The sequence below is a fragment of the Giraffa tippelskirchi genome, chromosome 1, assembly GCF_054371585.1.
Source record: "Giraffa tippelskirchi isolate mGirTip1 chromosome 1, T2T-mGirTip1v1.2.pri, whole genome shotgun sequence".
Taxonomy (NCBI): domain Eukaryota; kingdom Metazoa; phylum Chordata; class Mammalia; order Artiodactyla; family Giraffidae; genus Giraffa; species Giraffa tippelskirchi.
Window position 1 is genome coordinate 195732355 of NC_137275.1, and position 20265 is coordinate 195752619.

At 45.0% G+C, this 20265-nt stretch overlaps 1 protein-coding gene across 4 annotated transcripts in view; it reads right to left on the bottom strand.

Moving 5' to 3' along the window:
* Positions 1-20265, bottom strand: part of GOLM1 (golgi membrane protein 1) — a 96288-nt gene that overhangs the window by 31346 nt on the left and 44677 nt on the right. For all 4 annotated transcript variants that reach the window (XM_081522000.1, XM_081522017.1, XM_081522026.1 and 1 more), the window contains 2 exons: positions 14643-14792; positions 12474-12653 (listed from right to left, as the gene is read on the bottom strand). In XM_081522000.1, the coding sequence (XP_081378126.1) occupies positions 12474-12653; positions 14643-14792 (330 nt within the window). The remainder of the gene's footprint in view (positions 1-12473; positions 12654-14642; positions 14793-20265) is intronic.

Here is a 20265-nt window from a genome sequence, read left to right on the forward strand (position 1 = left end):
CAACAATGAAGACCCAGCACAGACAAAAATAAATAAATAGAATTAGGGGGAAAAAAAGACAAACAGTTATTATACAACCCAGAAATTCTACTCCTAGGTATATGACCCATGGAGTCTGTCCATGGTATTCTCCAGGCAAGAATATTGGAGTGGGTTGCCATTCCCTTCTGCAAGGGATCTTCCTGACTCGGGGATTAAACCTGGGTCTCCTGCATTGCAGGCAGATTCTTTACCACTATCTGAGCTACCAGAGAAGCCCAGGTATATACCCAAGAGAACTGAAAACACATGTCTACACAAAAATTGTCCACAAATGTTTACAGCAGAATTGTTCTTAACAGCCAAAAAAGTGGCAACAACCCAAACGGCCAAGTGATGAATTAATAAATGAAAGTGGTCTATCCATATAATGGAATATTATTCACTCATAAAAAGAAACAAAGGAACTTCCCCGGTGGTCCAGTGGCTAAGACTTCCACTCCCAATGCAGGGGCCTGGGTTCACTCCCTGGTCAGGGAACTAGATCCCACATGCCACAAGTAAAGATCCTGCATGCCACAACTAAGACCAGGTGCAGCCAAATAAATACACAAATAGATATTTTTAAAAAGACAGAAAGAAATTAAGTACTGACACGCTATAAAATGTTATATGCCCAGAACAGGCACACCCATAGAGGAAGAAGGTAAATCAGCGGTTACTGGGGGGCTGGAAGAAGGAGTGGGGAAGGGATGAGGAATAACAGTCCGTAGACCCACATTCCTTCTTGGAGTGATGAAAACGTTCTGGAATTAGAGAGTCTGCACAACATTAGTATGCTTGCACAACACTGTGCGTATACTAAAAACCACTGACCTGTACACTTTAAAATGATTAAAATGTGTGTGCTTTTATGTTATGTGAATCTATCCCATTTAAAAGAAATAGATGAAATTAAATATTAACATTTAATCTAAATATATCCAAACTGTCATTTCAAGATGTAGTCAACATAACAGTATTAATGAGATATTTTACTTTTTTTTTTTTTTTTACTCTATCACATTTTTAGACTTAAAGTGCAGCTCAACTGGGACTGTCCGTGGAGACAGCACAGTCCCTGAGCAATAAGAGGGGAGGAGAGAGTGCACCAGCATGAGGTTAAGTGCCAGTTAGTCATTATTTATTTACGGCATCTTGACAGGATTACACACTCACACCAGCACCATTCACCACCACAACAGACAAGCTGCCGCCCAGACACTTCAAGCTTATGGTGCCTGTGGGCCAAATGCTGGCCCCCTGAACACGCGTGTTCTCAGAGAAACCACGGCACAAGCAGTGAGGTGACACGTCCAGTCCCAAACCCTACAGCTGACATAAGCCATTGTTGTGATTTAAAGTATCACGTGCAGAAATGTGAACACTGGCTGAATACCTGATACTAAGAAATTATTGGGAGTTTTGGTTAGGGTAGTTACGAGAAAGAGATGATCCCACATTTTAAAGATACACATTGAAACAAGAACGATTCAAACAGCATGAGGTATAGTCACTGAATCTTGATGTTGGACACTGAGGGTCCATTAGATCACCCTCTCTACGTTGTCATGTTTAAACTTTCTATGATTAGTCTACACACGGTACACACTAAGATTAGTCACTAAGTCGTGTCCAACTCTTTGGGACCCGGTGGACTGTTTCAGGCCAGGCTTCCCTGTTCTTCACTATCTCCTATATTTGCTCAAACTCATGTCCATTGAGTCAGTGATGCTATCTAACCATCTCATCCTCTGTCACCCCCTCCTCCCGCCTGCAATCTTTCCCAGCATCAGGGTCTTTTCCACTGAGGCATCTCTTCTCATCAGGTGGCCAAAGTATTGGAGTTTCAGCTTCAGCATCAACCCTTCTTGTGGCACTGCCAATAACTAAAACTGAAAAGCAAAGTTAAGAACAAATCCTTTTTTAAACTTTTTAAGTACAAGGCTGGTTTTAGTGGAAAAGAAAGATGAGTCAGATGACGGTGAGATGAAATTAACTATTTTTTTTGCCACACCTCACAGCTTGCAGGATCTCAGTTCTCTGAACAGGGATCGAACTCAGGCCATCACAGTGAAAGTTCCTAGTCCTAACTACTGGACCATCAGGGAATCCCAGAACTTTCATTTTCTGAGTGGAATCTAGGGAGGTTCAAGACCTTTTTGAGGTACAGATACTTCCTGTTTGTTACTTCTTACCTGTGGCCCTCTGTATCCGAGGGTGCCACACCCACAGTTGGTTGAACCCAGGATGTGAGGGCTGGCTGCATGCAGCCACTTGATACGCACAGCCTGAGCACTGAGGAGGTTGGCATCCATGGGGCGTGCGGGAACCAAACCCCCGTGGACACCCAGGAATGAATCAAATTTCACTCCCCCAACTGAGTTGTCTTATCATAGTATATACAGCTCTGTCAACAATTTATCAGCTATAGTAAGGGTTTCTGAGGCGCATAAAGAGGAATGAGAAAGAAATAAGTAGAGGGATTGAGAGCAACTGAAAGAAGATGGGGGAGGGTGGTAATTTTTTTGAAGAAAATAAAAAGACGTGGAAGGAGATGGAAGGTTCTATGGATTCTGGTTTCAGGTCTACTACAAATTTGCTTTATCTTTGGACACCTCACGTAACTTCTCCTGGCCCCGGCTTCCACAACTGGAACCTACCAGACGGACCTGCGACATTTAACGGGGACACCATGCACACATGAAGGTGGGCAATTCTTTATTTTGCAGGGTCTCCACATGGCAGCACGTTCAGCAGCCCTGCTCCCCTCACCCCTCCCCAAACCAGCAGCACCCTCACCCCTGCAATTCGCGTCATCAACCAAAAAGAGCCCTGTCCCCTACATTTCCAAATGGCCCAGGGTAGAGGCTGGAGATTTCTCCAGTGAAGCCATTTTTCTCTGCACAAGAAATCCTCCACAGCCAGGCCCATACGAAAAGGGAGTGGCTCAGTCTACCCAGACCCCACCTCTCCACCACAGGCCTCTGCCGAAAACCACAGCCCAGAGAGGCTAAATGACAGCGGGCAGGAAGCAAGCACCAGCAGGAGGATGCACTTCCCCGTGAGTGAGGCATGAAGAGAAGCTGCCCAGAGAAACTGCTGACTAACTAAGGGAGATGGATACTCATCCACAGCTCACGCACATCCAGAGGAGGCAGGGCCACTGAAAAGCAGGCTGTCTTCCCGCCCAGGGGCCACTGATGGGCCCCAGACTCAGCACACCCGATCTGCTTGTGCAACAAGGGGTCTGCAAATCGCTGCCCCGGCTCCCCAATCGGTGGAGAGAAGGCCAAGCAAGGCCCCCCAAAAAAGACATGAGGGAGACAGGGAGAGGTGTGCAGGGGCAGGTGGGCAGCAGGAGGTGGCTGAGCCCAGACCACAGGGAGGAGCTGAGGGACAGACGGGCACAAGCGTTAAGGTCAAGACCTACTCTTGGGAGTTTAAGAGACCCCGGACACCACACAGTGTAAGAACTTGGGTTATTCAAGCTCCAGAAAGGGTTTAAGGGCACACGAGTAAGAGAGAAGTGAGTGTACATGTGCGCGTGTGGGAGAAGTGGTATAAGAATGTGAGTGTGCTGAGTGAAACAAGCCAGACACCAAGGCACCAACACGTGTGATCCCGCTGCGTGGGCGCTGTGAGCCGTCGAGTCCACAGATACAGAAGGCAGAACCACAGATGCCACACCGGGGAGGGAAGATACAGAGTCAGTGCTGCACATGGACAGAACTTCAGGTGGGAAGATGAGAAAGCTCTGGAGTGGGATGGTGTGACAGTCCCATGATGATGTGAATGTACTTGACGCCAACGAACTGCACACTGAAAAATCGTTAAGATGGTTGTTCTTCTATTAAGTACATGGCAACCCACTCCAGTATCTTGCCTGGGAAATCCCATGGACAGAGGAGCCTGGCAGGCTACAGTCCATAGGGGTCCAAAGAGTTGGACAAGACTGAGCAATGAACACTTTCACTTTTTCTTTCACAGCAGGACAAATGGCTAGACTTCTTGACATTTGTTGCCTCCTTTTCAAGAGACAGAATCTTCCACAGGAGGCAACTCAAAGAAACCACCGCTGCTATGATTGAAGGGAGCAGCCCTCGCCTCAGGTCCAAACACCACACAGGAACAGGAGCCACATGGCCTGGGGCTCTCACCACCCAACGAAAACCTCTACTATGCATCACTTACGACAAGAAAGTCCTAGAAACGCAGGATATTTTCATGCCACACGCCTCAAATAATGCTTTCCAGAGCCTCCTCAGGCCCCACATCACCCTGTAATAGAGGATAAACCTGCAGCTCAGAGGCCACCTCGATGGGGACACAGGTCACACAGGGGGCCTGTGACAACATGGGGCCGAGGCACGTGGAACGGGACCCCGCCTCCCTCCACTTCTACTGCCTCTTCTAGTGAAGCTTTTCTCTTCCTGGACACAGAACAGTTCACGTGTTGCCAAGTCCTCTCATCCATCATTCCACTTCACTTCTTTGTTAGGTCAGGAATGACACAGGAACTGTATTTCCACCACAAAGGAAAGAAACGTTACTCAAACAATTTTCTTTGCACTATAGTGGTGTTAGTCGCTCAGTCATGTCTACTCTGTGACTCTATGGACTGTAGCCTGCCAGGCTCCTCTGTCCACAGAATTCTCCAGGCAAGAAGACTGGAGTGGGTAGTCATTTCCTTCTCCAGGGGATCGTCCAGTGTCAGTTTACACACTTTTAACAAATAAGTGAAAAATCTCAGCATGTCATAGCAGATACATGACTGCAAGAAACCAACCTAGAAAGAACGTCACAGACAAAACTATGGAAAAGGAAACCACTTCTGACTCTCACTTTTGGCAAGTGAAAATGGACACAGTGGCAGGAAGCTCACCCTTCCCTGAACAAAGTGCTACTCGGTAACTCAGGGCCTTCCAGACTCTTCCTCCAACCAACTCAGACATTAATAAATTTAGTACCTCAACTGCCTTTAGGACCGCCACGTGGCTATGAGGCAACAACTCGTCAGGAGATCACCCAAGTTCTTGGTAAGTCTTCAGACTCACAAACATTAACTGGCTTTCTGACAACAAAATAAAAGAATGAATTGAGCCACTCTGTGCCATTCTTAAACGAGTCAACACAGATCTTTATAACAGAATCTCTGTTAACTTTTGCCAAAACTAACTAAAACCTGAGGCTCTGTTTCCAGTGAGGCCCCTCAAGAATCTGTTTTATACGTACACATATACACATCTATACAAAGAAAACAGTATTTCACTGGGTGCTTGTGTGAGGATTATCTATGCCCAGACAAATGTGGTGGTTTAAAAATAACCCCTCAAATTCCTGACATTGCCCCCCAGAATGGATTCTAACTTCTACCCCTTCCACCTGGTCTGGCCTTAGTGACTTGCTCCTAAGGAATGTACAGGAAGCGACCCTGCGCACTTCTGAGACCTGGCCAGTGAAAGGTGTAGGCGGTTGATTAGTGTAACCCCAAATTTATGTCCACCCAGAACGTGGCAATGAACCTGTTAACAACCTCATTTAGAATCAGGGTCTGAACAGATGTAAGTTAGTTGCAATAATGTCAGGGGGAGCGGGGAGGTGGGCCCCAAATCAGAATGACTAAAGAGAAGAGGTGAAGAGACAGAGACACAGAGGGAAGATGGAGGCAGAGACTTGAGTAGCATGTCTGCAGGTCAAGAGATGCCAAAATCTGCCAGCAAACACAAGAAGCTACAAGCGCCAAGGCTCCCTAGAGCCTTCGAGGGAGCATGGCTCTGCTGACACCCTGATTTTGGACCTGGAGCCTCCAGAACAATGAAAAGAATAAATTTTCATTTTAAGGCATCCAGTTCATGATATTTGTCTTGGCAGCTCTGGGAAACTCCTGCAAAAGATTACAGCTTCCTCCCCTTCATTGTTGGGATCCTCACCCTGAGAGCCCAGCCTCCATGCTTCAAGGAAGCCCCCAGCCACGTGGATAGTCACGTGTAGGTGCCGTGGCCTCACGAGGCCCCTCTGAAGTCTCAGCTCCCTGACCACGACTCATGAGTGAGGGAACGTTCAGGTGACTCCACCCCAAGCCTTCAAAGCACCCCAGATGTAGACTGTGGAGTAGAACAAGCTGTTCCCTCTAGGCTCTCCCAAAGTGTAGGCTGTGAACAAAATAAATGTCTGTCGTGGTTTTAAACCACTGTGTTTGGGGGCAATTTGTTACCCAACAATAAATAACAAGACAACACAGATACGTATAATCCTGTTCACCTGACTCAAACACATATCTTCAAAACATAGTCCCTTACGCCAATCAGATGTCAAGGCATTCTACAAAGGTCCCTTCAGCAAATGTTTATGAAGAATCCTCTTATCTGGAAGTACACCCTTGCCTTCCTTCCTAAGGGAAGGTCACCTCAACATCCCTAAGATAACAATGCAGAATAAGCCAAGAGTTCCTGGGTCCCTTTAAATGGTGTGCAAAAACTATGAGTGTTCAAACACGTTTACTGTTTAATAAAGAAGCCACCTTACCTACAATTTTCATGGCACACTACATTAATAAATGTTTGAATACAATCATAATTTATAAATGCTACAAATGGATGGGGAAACGGTGGAAACAGTGACAGACTTTATTTTGGGGGGCTCCAAAATCACTGCAGATGATGACTGCAGCCATGAAATTAAAAGACACTTACTCCTTGGAAGGAAAGTTATGACCAACCTAGACAGCATATTAAAAAGCAGAGACATTATTTTGCCAACAAAGGTCTATCTAGTCAAAGCTATGGTTTTTTCAGTAGTCATGTATGGATGTGAGAGTTGGACTATAAAGATAGCTGAGTGCCGAAGAATTGATGCTTTTGAACTGTGGTGTTGGAGAAGACTCTTGAGAGTCCCTTGGAGTGCAAGGAGATCCAACCAGTCCATCCTAAAGGAGATCAGTCCTGGGTATTCATTGGAAGGACTAATGTTGAAGCTGAAACTCCAATACTTTGGCCACCTGATGCAAAGAACTGACTCATCTGAAGAGATCCTGATGCTGGGAAAGATTGAGGGCGGAAATAGAAGGGACGACAGAGGATGAGGTGGTTGGATGGCAACACCGACTCAATGGACATGAATCTGAGTAGGCTCCGGGAGGTGGTGATGGACAGGGAGGCCTGGCATGCTGCAGTCCATCGGGTCGCAAAGAGTCGGACACGACTGAGCCACTGAACTATACTGAAAGTGCAGTTTTTTTTAAAAGGTTCTCAGTGGTTAATCTCCAAATGATGGAATTACAGGTGATTTTTATTTTTATATTTTCATAATTGTCTTTTAAAATATTTTCATAATTTTTATATTTTCATAATTCCCAACCCAGGGATTGAACCCTGGTCTCCTGCACTGCAGGCAGGTTCTTCACTGCTGAGCCACCAGGGAAACCTAATTGTCTATAATAAAAATATTTTGATAATTAAGAAAAAGACAACTTCTTTGAAAGTTACTGAAGGCTGACATATACAATCATTTGTTTTAAAACAAAGCTGGATATCCCTACTAATAATATACAACTCAGAAAATGAGCTTCTACCCAGTTATATAAATACACATGAATTTGTGTAATTGCATTTATGCAATCAAACTGTCTTAACCACACCTATTCATGCAACAGGAATGCAGAAAAGAAAGAAAATGAAAATGACAATCCAATCTCTAAGGATCAGCTGAAGTCTCATTGGAAGTATCTACCATCAACCAATCAGAGTCTGTGGGATTTGGTTCAAATCATCAAGACAGAGAACCTGACTGACCAGCCACAGCCCTGGGAATGGGTACACTTCACTGACCCAGGCTTCTCCCTGCTTCCAATAGGCTATGGCTCATGAAAATGCAACAAGCCAGGAAAGCGCAAAAAGAAAAAGTAACAGGACCACACTGGTGAGCAAGGTGGAAACAGATAATAAAAATGTAATAACACCATCCAGCAATTCAACTTTTAAGTTTACCTCTAAAACTCTTTCGACCATGACCCACAATGACAAATTTTACACAGTGCAAACATTCACATATGTATTATTTTTAATATATACACTGACACAATGGTTTCACCAAATAATATGAAATAATATAATAATACTCTAATATTTTAAAATTTTTAATGTGGGTCATAACCAGTAAATTATTACTCCCAGTTTATTAATGGGTCCCCAAAGTGTAGTCAGAAATGTACTGCAAGTTTAGAGAAACTCACACGTGTCAAGGGAGCCCTGCAGAAGCAGCTAGTTCTCTGCAACAGCCAACACTAGAAACTACCGATGGGCCCAGTGCAGAGGGTGGGTAAACTGCAGTACATTTATACAAAGAAATAGGGCACAGTGGTGATAATGGATAAACTAGATCTATATACCAATAGCCCCTTCATGGATCACAGCCATGTCACACTGAAGAGGCTTGCATAACTCAATGAAGGCATAAGCCATGCCATGCAGGGCCACCAAGATGGACAGGTTACAGTGGAGAGCTCTGACAAAATGTGGTCCACTGGAGGAGGGAATGGCAAACCACTCCAGTATTTCTGCTTCAAGAACTCCATGAATAGTATGAGAGGGCAAAAAGATATGACACTGGAAGATAAGCCCCCCAGGTCAGAAGGTGTCCAGTATGCTACTGGGGCAGAGTGGAGAGCGACTACTAATAGCTCCAGAAAGAATGAAGTGGCTGGGCCAAAGTGCAAACGATGTTCAGCTGTGGACGTGTCTGGTGGTGAAAGTCAAGACTGAAGCTGTAAAGAACAATACTGCATAGGAACCTGGAGCGTTAGGTCCATGAAACAAGGTAAATTGGACATGGTCAAGCAAGAGACAGCAAGAGTGAACATTGACATCTTAGGGATCAGTGAACTAAAATGGATGGAAATGGGAGAATTTAATTCAATTGACCATTATATGCATTAGTGCGGGTAAGAATCCCTTAGAAGAAATGGTGTAGCCCTCATAATCAATAAAAGAGTCCGAAATGCAGTACTTGGGTGCAATCTCAAAAATGACAGAATGATCTCAGTTCATTTCCAAGGCAAACCATTCAACATCACAGTAATCCAAGTCTATGCCCCAACCATTAATGCAAAAGAAGCTGAAGTTGACTGGTTCCATGAAGACCTACAAGACCTCTTGGAACTAACACCAAAAATAGATGTCCCTTTCATCACAGGAGACTGGAATGCAAAAGTAGACGAGATACCTGGAGTAACAAGCAAGTTTGGCATGGAATACAAAATGAAGCAGGGCAAAGACTAACAGAATTTTGCCAAGAGAACACACTGGTCACAGCAAACATACTCTTTCAACAACAAAAGACATGACACTACACATGGAGATCACCAAAATCAGACTAATTACATTCTTTGCAGCCAAAGACGGAGAAGCTCTATAAAGTAAACAAAAACAAGACCTGGAGCTGACTGTGGCTCAGATCATGAGCTCCTTATTGCAAAATTCAGACTTAAATTGAACAAAGAAGGGAAAACCACTAGACCATTCAGGTATGACCTAAAGTAAATTCTTTATAATTATACAATGTAAGTGACAAATTGATCCAAGGTATTAGATCTGGTAGATAGAATGCTTGAGGAACAATGGACGGAAGTTTGTTAACACTGTACAGGAGGTGGTGACCAAAACCATCCCAAAGGAAAAGAAAAGCAAGAAGGCAAAGTGGTTGTCTGAGGCGGCTTTACAAATAGCTGAAAAAAGAAAACAAGTGAAAAGCAAGGGAGAAAGGCAAAGATATACCCAACTGAACACAGAGTTCCAGAGAATAACAAGGAGAGATAAGAAGGCCTTCTTAAATGAACAACGAATAGATAGAGGAAAACAACAGAATGGAAAGACCAGAGATTTCTTCAAAAAAACTTGAGATATCAAGGAAACATTTCATACAAGGATGTGCACAATAAAAGACAGAAACAGTAAGGCCTAACAAAAGCAGAAGAGAGTAAGGAGAAGTGGCAAGAATACACAGAAGAACTATACAAAAAGTCTTAATGACCCAGATAACCACGATGGTGTGGTCACTCACCTACCGCTAGACATACTAGAGTGTGGACCTTAGGAAGCATTGCTATCAATAAAGCTAATGGAGGTGACAGAATTCCAGCTGAGTTTTTAAAATCCTAAAAGATGATGCTGTGTGAAAGTGCTACACTCAATATGTCAACAAATTTGGAAGACTCAGTAGTGGCCACAGGTCTGGAAAAGGTCAGTTTTCGTTCCAATCCCAAAGAAGGGCAATGCCAAAGAATGTTCAAAAAGAAAAAAAAAATTAAAAACAAAATACAGAAAGGCCAGAGGCTCAGAGTAAAAGATAGTTCTTCCTAAGGAAAAAAAAATGTCAGATTTTCAGGTAATAACAGATACACACGGGGTGGAGAGGCAGGCAGAAAGACACACAAAACATTCTTTTTCCTCCCTCCCTGTACAAGGGAAAACTTGCTCTGGCTGCTTCAGTCAGGCACTGATGAACCACTAAACCATCACGGTCCTTCCCACCTTGCCCGGTGCAGTCCAGACCTGATGGGGCAAAACTTTGGTCTCTGCCGGGTCCCCTTTCCCAGTACAACACTCCCCAGGGCCCATCAGCACGCCTCCTTCCTAACCCAGCAGAGGCCCAGGTGTCAGAGACCACTCCACATGCCCTGAAAATCCCACATGGAGTTTCTGCCAACTTCATCCCTTAAGAATAAACTCTATTTCCTCCCAAAATGTACTTCAAGAGGTTAAGCATGTGAGAAATAGCAAGGTCCCATCCTACGCAGCTGAAGAGGATTTCGGGAGCATGCACAGTGTTACCCACATATGAGAAAAATGAGGCAGCACCTTCCTACAACAGCATTAAAACTGGAACCATTCAGAGAAGAAACAGACATTTGTGATTATGAGAAAGTACTCTTCAGACTTTAAAAAAAAATTATTTCTCACCCTTCAAACCAGTCACATAGGAAAAGTCTGAGGCCCTGTCTAGAAATGATTCATTATCTGGTAACTAGTAGGACTTTATATAGATTTGGCTCATGCTAATCCATGTGCCTCTCTCTGTGAAATGCTTGATTTACTGGAAGGCAGTCATATCTTGAGATGCATTATCTTGAAAGTGGACTTAATTTTAGTAGAAACCAGTAGCCAAGTCTTCAAGGAAATAAATGGTCATGAGTCTGATGCACTTTAGAAAAGAAGATACTAGTAACTCATACCATTACACAGTTTAACAAACAGGAAAGTGCAGTCACACAGTCCCAAGCCAGCCAGAAAAAGCAAGACACATAAAGCTGCTCTCATTAGCAGGAAGTCCCTTCTAAAATCTGTGCAGGGTCTAGTATTTTTTAAACATAAAACCCAGCACGTCGGATCCCCTACTTTCCTTGTGCGTAGTTAGTAGGAGGTCTGCATCTCCTCTCCCTGTGGGATATTCATGGGCCAATGCTGTTCCTTTGTGAGATACAAGCATCCAGCTCACACCTGGCACAAAGGAGGTTGCTGCTGCTGCTAAGTCGCGTCAGTCGTGTCCAACTCTGTGTGACCCCACAGACGGCAGCCCACCAGGCTCCCCTGTCCCTGGGATTCTCCAGGCAAGAGTACTGGAGTGGGTTGCCATTTCCTTCTCCAGGGCATGAAAGTGAAAAGTGAAAGTGGAGTCGCTCTGTCGTGTCCAACTCAGTGACCCCATGGACTGCAGCCCGCCAGGCTCTTCCGTCCATGGGATTTTCCAGGCAAGAGTACTGGAGTGGGGTGCCATTGCCTTCTCCAACAAAGGAGGTACTTAACGCAAATTTGTAGAAAGTGAGAAAACAAGGTTAACAGGAGGAAGAACCTGATGCTTAGACAGTTCTTTGGCATTTCTCCCTTTTATCACCACTTCAAAAGGTTTTCCAACAAGCTCACCAGGGACTACTAGCAAGATGGGGAAACACCCAAAGCTTGAGCAAAAGGCTCATTCCACATCTAAACAGCCATGTTCTTTCACGTGCAGTTTTGCACACGCAGTTTCTTTGCCCTTCCCATCTGTTCTGTGTTTCCAATTCCAGCTCATCCTTGAACACTCTACTTAATTTCACTTCTTGTTGGTGACCCCTCCCCGCCCCAGGCAATAGAATTCACTCCTTCCGAGGGCTTCCCTGGTGACTCAGTGGTAAAGAACCCACCTGCCAATGCAGGAGACCCGGGTTCCATCCCTGGGTCAAGGAAGATCCCCTGGAGAAGGAATTGGCAACTCACTCCAGTATTCTTGCCTGGGAAATCTCATGGACAGAGCAGCCTGGTGGACTACAGTCCACAGGGTCGCCAAGAGTCGGACACGACTAAGTGACTAAACAACAACACACATAAACACACAGTTGCCTATCCTCCCATTGAGGAGAATTCAACAGGGTATAAATGGCATTTAGAACAGAATTAAGAGGAAAGTCAAGCAGGTCTTGCCTTTTCGTCCTGGTACAACTTGTTGACGCTCTCCATCTGAAAGTTGTGGCTGGACTGGATTTTATCCAGCTGCTCCCGCTGCTTTTCCAGCTCCCCCTGGAACTCATTCTTCTTCATCTCCACGGCCCCTCGCTCTGCAGCCGCCCTGCGGACCCTGCCTTCCAGCTCCACGATCCGCGTCTGCAAGGACACCGCAGCGTAAGGACCATGTGAAGCCATCCTCAGACCAGACTGCCACGTTCCCTCAGCAAGACGACACCACAGCCCCCAGCTGGGGTCAGGTGTGTTCACAGTGTGTCCATTCACACATGGTGTGTCCCCAGGGCTTGATCTTCTAGGTGAGTGGTATAGATGCTCCCACAGGCTATTCTAGAGGCTAGTCACTTCTCTGAGCATCTGTGTGTCTACTGTGTGTCTCCATGGAAACACCATCACATCCCTCACAGGGACTCTGCCAGGCTTGACTGCGGCAGGTATAGGCACATCTCATTTTATTGAGCTTCACAGGTATTGTATTTTTTAGAAATTGAAGGTTTGTGGCAACCCTGCATGGAACAACTGCATCAGCACCATTTTTCCAACAGAATTTGCTCACTCCATATCTCTGTATCACATTTTGGTAATTCTCATAATATTTCAAAGTTTTCATTATTATTATATTTGTTGTGATGATCTGAGATCATGACCTTTGAGGTTACTAAGGCTCCCTGAATGCTTAGATGATGGTCAGCATTTTTTAGCAGGATTTTTAAGTTAAGGCACGTACTTTTTTTTAGATATAACACTACTGAACACTTAATAGAGTACAGTATAGCATAAATATAACCTTTTATGCACTGATACAACAAAAACTCACATGACTTGTTTTATTGCACTATTTGCTTTATTGCAGCAGTCTGGAACTGAATCTGTGATATGGCCAAGGTCTGCCTGTACATAAAATGCTTTATGCTTTACCTGGCGTGAGCTGGTGTTCAAATATTTAGTTCCTTTTCCTCACTAACACAGCACTTAAACACTCTTTATACGACACAATTTCTGAAACAGATTGAGCTCCCTGGACACCAAAACCCCATCTGCCCAGAACACAGGGGTCCAGGGGAAGCTCAAACAAAAGCACTACAACTGTGTGGGGCAAGCACCAGAGGAGTTCAGAAACACTCCTAGGGGATCAGTTTCCTGAGGACCCAAGGTCTGCCACCAGAAAGACTGGGTTGGAGTCCCAGCTCCCCCTGTCCTTTCTCTGTGAAATGAGGTGGGGAACAAGATCCTAACCTGACAGAGTACAAAAGAAGGTAATGTATGCAACATACCCTTAAAGAAACATTATTCTGATACCTGTTAAAATGACAATGAAAATTTGATTCAAGGCTGCTGCAACAGGGGTCATGACTACTGCAGATGAGAGAGAAACTGTTCTCAAATCTGAGTACAGCAGAGACAGCTGAGGATTTACAGCCAAAGAGCAGAGTGAAGGGGTTGGTGGGTGGAAAAGTACTAAGAAGGTAGGGGGAGTCTTGAGGAGCTTGCCTGGGCATCAGGGGTGGAGGAATGAGTTAGCAGGATTCTCTGCTGAATCTGGGCTGGGGAGGCCAAAAACAGGATGGGGGCCAGGACTGAGGCCTTGTTAAGAACGGGGGTCCTCAGAGTCTGACTAAACTGTGGTCAAGGAGAGTCCTGGCCATTGCTCAGTACTGCTAGCCCATGACGGATGGCAATAAATAGGAAAGATAAAGTTATTATTATCAGTAAATGATGCTGGTAAAGACTGGTACCTCTAAACACATTTCTCACACCCACTCTCCAAATACGCTGCCCACACCACTCAGGTACTGAATGTGGGCTGGAGGACCAGAATGGGCTGTGGGCAGGATACTTAAGTTGCTTTCCCAGAACCAGCCCCAGAGGCCTGACCAAAAATTGTTAACTTACAGGAAGGGCAGACAGGCATGTCCTGGCAGTAAGCCTAAGAAGTCACAAGGGGGTCCTCTCCCACCCAACAGCAGGGCTGGTGTGGAGCCAGGTCTGAGGCTGGGTGTTGGGCCCTGCAGAACATGCATTACTGTGCACAATGCCTTAGGTGCTGATAAACTGCGAACTCCTCAGGATCTAGCACCCAGCAGCTCTAAATACTCTATGACATCCACACAAACAGGACCAAGAGAACACCTGGAGATCCACGCTCCGGGAGCTGGCGATCCAGTAGTTGAAGCCCAGGACAATGATACAGGCCACCAGGGCAGCCAGCACGAGCGGTGGTGACTTCATGCTCCGACGTCCGTTTCCCAGTCCCATCATCTCAAGGGCCAGGCTGAGAACCTGCCGAATAAGAACAGACACACAGGCCTCAGTACCAGGACTACCATGCCCCAGACATGCCACATCCATCATCACAACCAACAGGAAGGTGGCCTGCGCTGAAACACAGGCTGGTGTCTTCTCCTTGAAATGCGGAGCTGTCGGCAGAGAGGATGGTACACAGCACACCGGAACAGGTGATGTGTGCCCTGGGCAGTGCGGCTAGATCCCTGGGACAGGCCTGTGGGAGTGAGCACCGTCACAGAAACCCATCACACGTCGGCTCAACACCATGGGCAGGTAATAATTTCTCTTATGCCTCAGTTTTCCCATCTGTAATACGGGGATAACTACAGTTTCCACCTCCCAGTACAGTTTGAGAAATCACCATCTCTGTAAGCAGTAATAGCAAATGTTAGTGCTCCTACATCATATTAGAACAACCAGAATGACTCCAGGGGCTTGCCTGGTTGTCCAGTGGGTAGGACTGCACATTCCAGTGCAAAGGGTGAGGGTTAAATCCCTGGTCAGGGAGCTAGGATCTCACATGCCTGACCACCAAAAAACCAAGACATGGAACAGAAGCAAAAGACTTTGAAAATAGTCCACATCAAAAAATCTTTTAAAAATGAAAGAAAGACTCCATTTCTCATTATTCCCCAAAGAAGTCTTTTTGATCTGATTTCTAACAAGGGGAGGGTTTTCCATCCTTTGATAGAATTGTCAGTGACACCCAATTACGGTGTTCCCTGAGCCAAGCAGGAAAGCCTCCTGGAGGCGTGTGAAGCCAGGACCGGAGGTTCCTCGACTGCCTCAGGAAAGGCATTGGCCCGGCTTCCTTTGAACACTGTTCTCTCCCTTCTGAGCCCATCTCTGTGCAGCATAGCCCAGCCAGGAGGAGACTTCAAGGGCTGCAGGGAGCATCAAACTTCTTGAAAGAAACAGAAATACAGCTGACAAGGAAGGAATCATGTTTTTGCTCCTGGGCTTCTATCCCAAGCCCTGTGTGGCTGGATCCCAACCCTGCTCCAGTAAGGGTAAGGTTAGTGGACTGTTCCAAACGGCTTTCGCTGAGCCAGATCAACAGGACCTTATCAGAAGGAAGGCAATGCACACAATACACGTAATAAACGGTCTCCCTCACAACAGATGTGCTTTTATGCCAAGTGAGGCCAGCAATGGAGGATGGGGAGGAGGTGGTGAGGGCGGAAGGGGAGAAGGAAACAGGGGGCTGATGGGGAAGAGACACCACCAGGGACTCAGCTTTGAGGTGAAGTTCCTCCAGGTGAGGACACAGGAGAGCTGAGAGAGCCAGCTCTCCCCCAATGGTACTTGCAGCTGAGTCGTGTCCCTGGGAGACATCGTCTCTCTCCAGGTACTGGTGTGGGAGCCGAGAAGGGGATGTAAGAGCAATCTAGTGGAAATCACCTGAAACAAAGCACCCCCAGAATTCCCACGCATAGAACCGAGAGCTGAGTCCAGCCTCCAATGACTGGTGCCTTCTTCACCAGCTTCTGGTCTCTTGGGACAAAAGAGGAAAAAAAGTTTTAAATTTAACTATCAGTTGCTATCAGCTAGCACTGTATGTACTAACAGAGAGTGATGCTCAGAAATACTAAAGTTCCAGAAAATTCTATGGATCTGCTGAAAATGTGTCTCCACTGCTTTATCATGTTTTTGATCACAAAACAGTCTTTCTTTAAAAATATATATATAAGATTACAAATATAATTGGGGAGAAAAATCACACACCATGAAGTGTAAAATTAAAAGTCCTCCTCTTCCTACTCCACTGGCTGTTCCTTCTATTCCAGCTGCTCTTAACCCTCAAAAGGCATCAAAATAACCTGGGACATTTCTTAAATTACCAACAAGTAGGCCCACTCCTCCTTTCTTTATGAAATCTTTTGCCCGTAATTTTTGGCTATTGATGGTGTTTTCAAAATAATCTAATCTCATTACTCTTTCATTGTTTCTAGATTTTGTTTATATTTGAAAGACATTTCCTACTTTAAGTTTAGATATACATTTACCCATATGTCCTCTCAACACACCTATGGGTTTCATATTTATATCTAAATCTTTCATCCATTTGGAATTTCTTTTTGACCTAAGAAGTAAGGAAATACAAAAAAACCTTTTTTTTTGGAATGGCCAGCCAGTTCTCTGAGCACCCTTTTTTGGAATAACCTATTTTCACTCAGTTCTCTGAAAGGCCATCTTTGTCATATGCTTAAACCCTTAACAATATGCTTTTAGATGGGATCCTCACTTGATCTTTTGTTATACCTGCAGATGTGAGTCAGGGTGGTGTACTGTAACTTTGAAAACCCCCACTCAATTCTCACTTCAAGGAAGTATACAGATGATCATTTAACATTCTCCTTCCTTTAGCCAGTCAAAAAGTTCAGTGAACAGCTACGACAGGACAGATGTCGTGCTAGCAACAGGAAGCCAGGGCAGCATTAAGAGAACAAACTCAGAACCCAATGGCCAGGGTCAGACTCGGCTCCACCTCTTAAGAACCACAGAACCCTGACTGTCTTCCTCAGAGGGTTTAAATGTGGAATACAGACCAGAGAAGATAAGAGAAGTGCCTAGAACCTTAACTGATACATAGTTTCAATGGCTCGGTGAATGCTAACTATCATATTAGAGGCTTCCCTGGTGGCTCAGACTGTAAAGAATCTGCCTGTAATGTGGGAGACCTGGGTTCTATCCCTGGGTCAGGAAGATCCTCTGGAGAAGGGAATGGCACCCCCACTCCAGTATTCTTGCCTGAAGAATCCCATGGACAGAGGAGCCTGGTGGGCTACAGTCCATGGGGTTGCAAAGAGTCGGACATGACTGAGCAACTAACACTAACTAATCATTATTAGAGATGGAAAGATGAATAACAAATCATTTCCAGATCTGGCCTTTTCTGCTCTTTATAAGAAAAAGATGACGAACGTTTTCCTTCCTCAGTTGTAGTTGTTCTACTTTACAGGAACCAGCCATTTGTGCTCCTCCATCAACTCTGCCGTCCACTGAAGCAGCAGTCACTGCCATCACCTGGGCTGACTCACAGATGCTGCTGCAGCATCAGACGTCCTAGACTAGGACCCTAGGATGCAAGAGAGAGGTTCCAGGAAGCTGAGTACAGTCTCAGAGGCCCCTTGCCTGACACAGCACTTGGCAGGTCAGTCGGTGTGCAGCCGCCCAGAGGGCACAGTAAGGAGAGCCCTGGGCTCCCAGTGTCCACTGGGAGGGCTGCCCAGGTAAGAAGATGACCATGACGGAGAAAGGGCCAACCGTGACCCTTCGTCCTGTGACGTGCCTCACCCGGGACTTCCTGGATTGCAGAAACACTGCTGCCCAAGATGAAGGGACAGTCAGGACTGGGAAAATGCCAAGGCCTGATGAAGACTAAGGGCAGGCACTCAAAGTCAGAGTTGTCAAATGTTTCAAACGCTCTACTCTCCTCCACTTTAGAATTTATACAGACTGGGGGTGATGGAAGTGGGTCGGAGACAGTCTGTGTCAGACAGATTAACAGTCATAATTTAGGCTTCAGAATGTGTTTTGTCTTATATTTGATTATAGTCACTTGACATACTGAAAAAGATTAACCTAAATCAGCTAAACTCTGTGAAATTTCCAGATGTATCTTCATTAAATGTTTCTTGGTAAGTTGGAAGAGTCGTTTTAAAAAAAACGGCTTAATTAATTTAAGCAATTCAATCTACTGGTTAAAATTACTGTTGGCTTTTAAGCAAAAATTTTTATGAGAACAGAGACTTTTTTTGTTTTCAGAAAAAGCATAAGAAGATGGGCAACTAGTTAAATACATGAGCCCTTTGAACTTCCTAGTTAAATAAACTTTCCACTTCCTCATTTTCACATAGAGGTTTTTAATCATATAGGCAAATACATAAGCAATCAAATCAGATTGACTTGTTTGACCAATGTCATCACTGCAGGAACAATACAGCTTCTCCAAACAATATGGGAGCTGCACCTTTATTCCTTCTCAGAAGAAATGGCCTTATCAGGTGGGCGGAAGGCCAGAGCAGGAAGTGCCCTGAATGGAGTTCAGAAGCCACCTCAGTGATCAAACAGACCGGAGGATGCCCCACTTAGCGCTGATGTCTCAGGAGTTGGTCACCAACATTTTTTTGGAGGGTTCAAAGATATTCCACCCCACCCCAAGAATGTCTCCAAGGCAGGAGTCAGCATACTGAGGCCTAGAGCCATTAGCAGCCCGTCGTGTAAATAAGGTTTTGGTGAACACAGCCACGCCCAGCCCTTGAAGTACTGCTCATGGCTGCTTTCTGCCTACCAGGCAGAGCTCAACAGTTGACATGGGGATTTACTCATAGGGTTAGAATTAAGACTGAAGCAGTTAGATGTATTATTATCTGGCACCTCTGGGGAAGTCTGTAAACTCCTCTCTAAACTATTAGGGTTAAAAGACAAGTCCCACTGAATTATCCTTTTAAATTCTTAAACTCTTTTAAACACTTACTAGGAAGTATACAATTCTCCTACTCCCACTTTCCCAACCCTCAATTTCCCCCCAATTCTAGAGTCTTATAGTTTAGAAAGAAAAACCTTTAACGGCATGGTAACTACAATAATACCACATCACATATCGGAAAGTTGTAAGAGAGATCTTAAAAATTCATCACAAGAAAAAAAATTTTGTAACTATGTACAATGATGATAACTAGATTTATTGTGGTGAGCATTTCGCAAAGTATACAAATAATGGATCTTTACACTGTATCAGTTCAGTTCAGTTCAGTTCAGTCGCTCAGTCGTGTCCGACTCCTTGCGACCCCGTGAACTGCAGCACGCCAGGCCTCCCTATCCATCACCAACTCCCGGAGTCTACCCAAACCCATGTCCATCGAGTCGGTGATGCCATCCAACCATCTCATCCTCTGTCGTCCCCTTCTCCTCCCGCCCCCAATCCTACCCAGCATTAGGGTCTTTTCCAATGAGTCAACTCTTCGCATGAGGTGGCCAAAGTATTGGAGTTTCAGCTTCAACATCAGACCTTCCAATGAACACCCAGGATTGATCTCTTTTAGGATGGATTGATTGGATCTCCTTGCAGTCCAAGGGACTCTCAAGAGTCTTCTCCAACACCACAGTTCAAAAGTATCAATTCTTCGGCGCTCAGCTTTCTTCACTGTCCAACTCTCACATCCATACATGACCATTGGAAAAACCATAGCCTTGACTAGACAGACTTTTGTTGGCAAAGTAAACTCTCCGCTTTTAAATACACTATCTAGGTTGGCCGTAACCTTCCTACCTGAAACTAATATGTGATGTCAATTAGGCTCAATAAAATGTTTTAAAAAGAAAAAATGTCAAAATTCATGTGCATATTTAGCGCTATGGAGTGAAAATTCCAAAGAGTGAGATAGATGAGTGAAAATGAATGAGGAGAACCAATTCCATCGTGTTTCTCCCAGTACTTGACTTTCTGCAGATGGGCCAACTC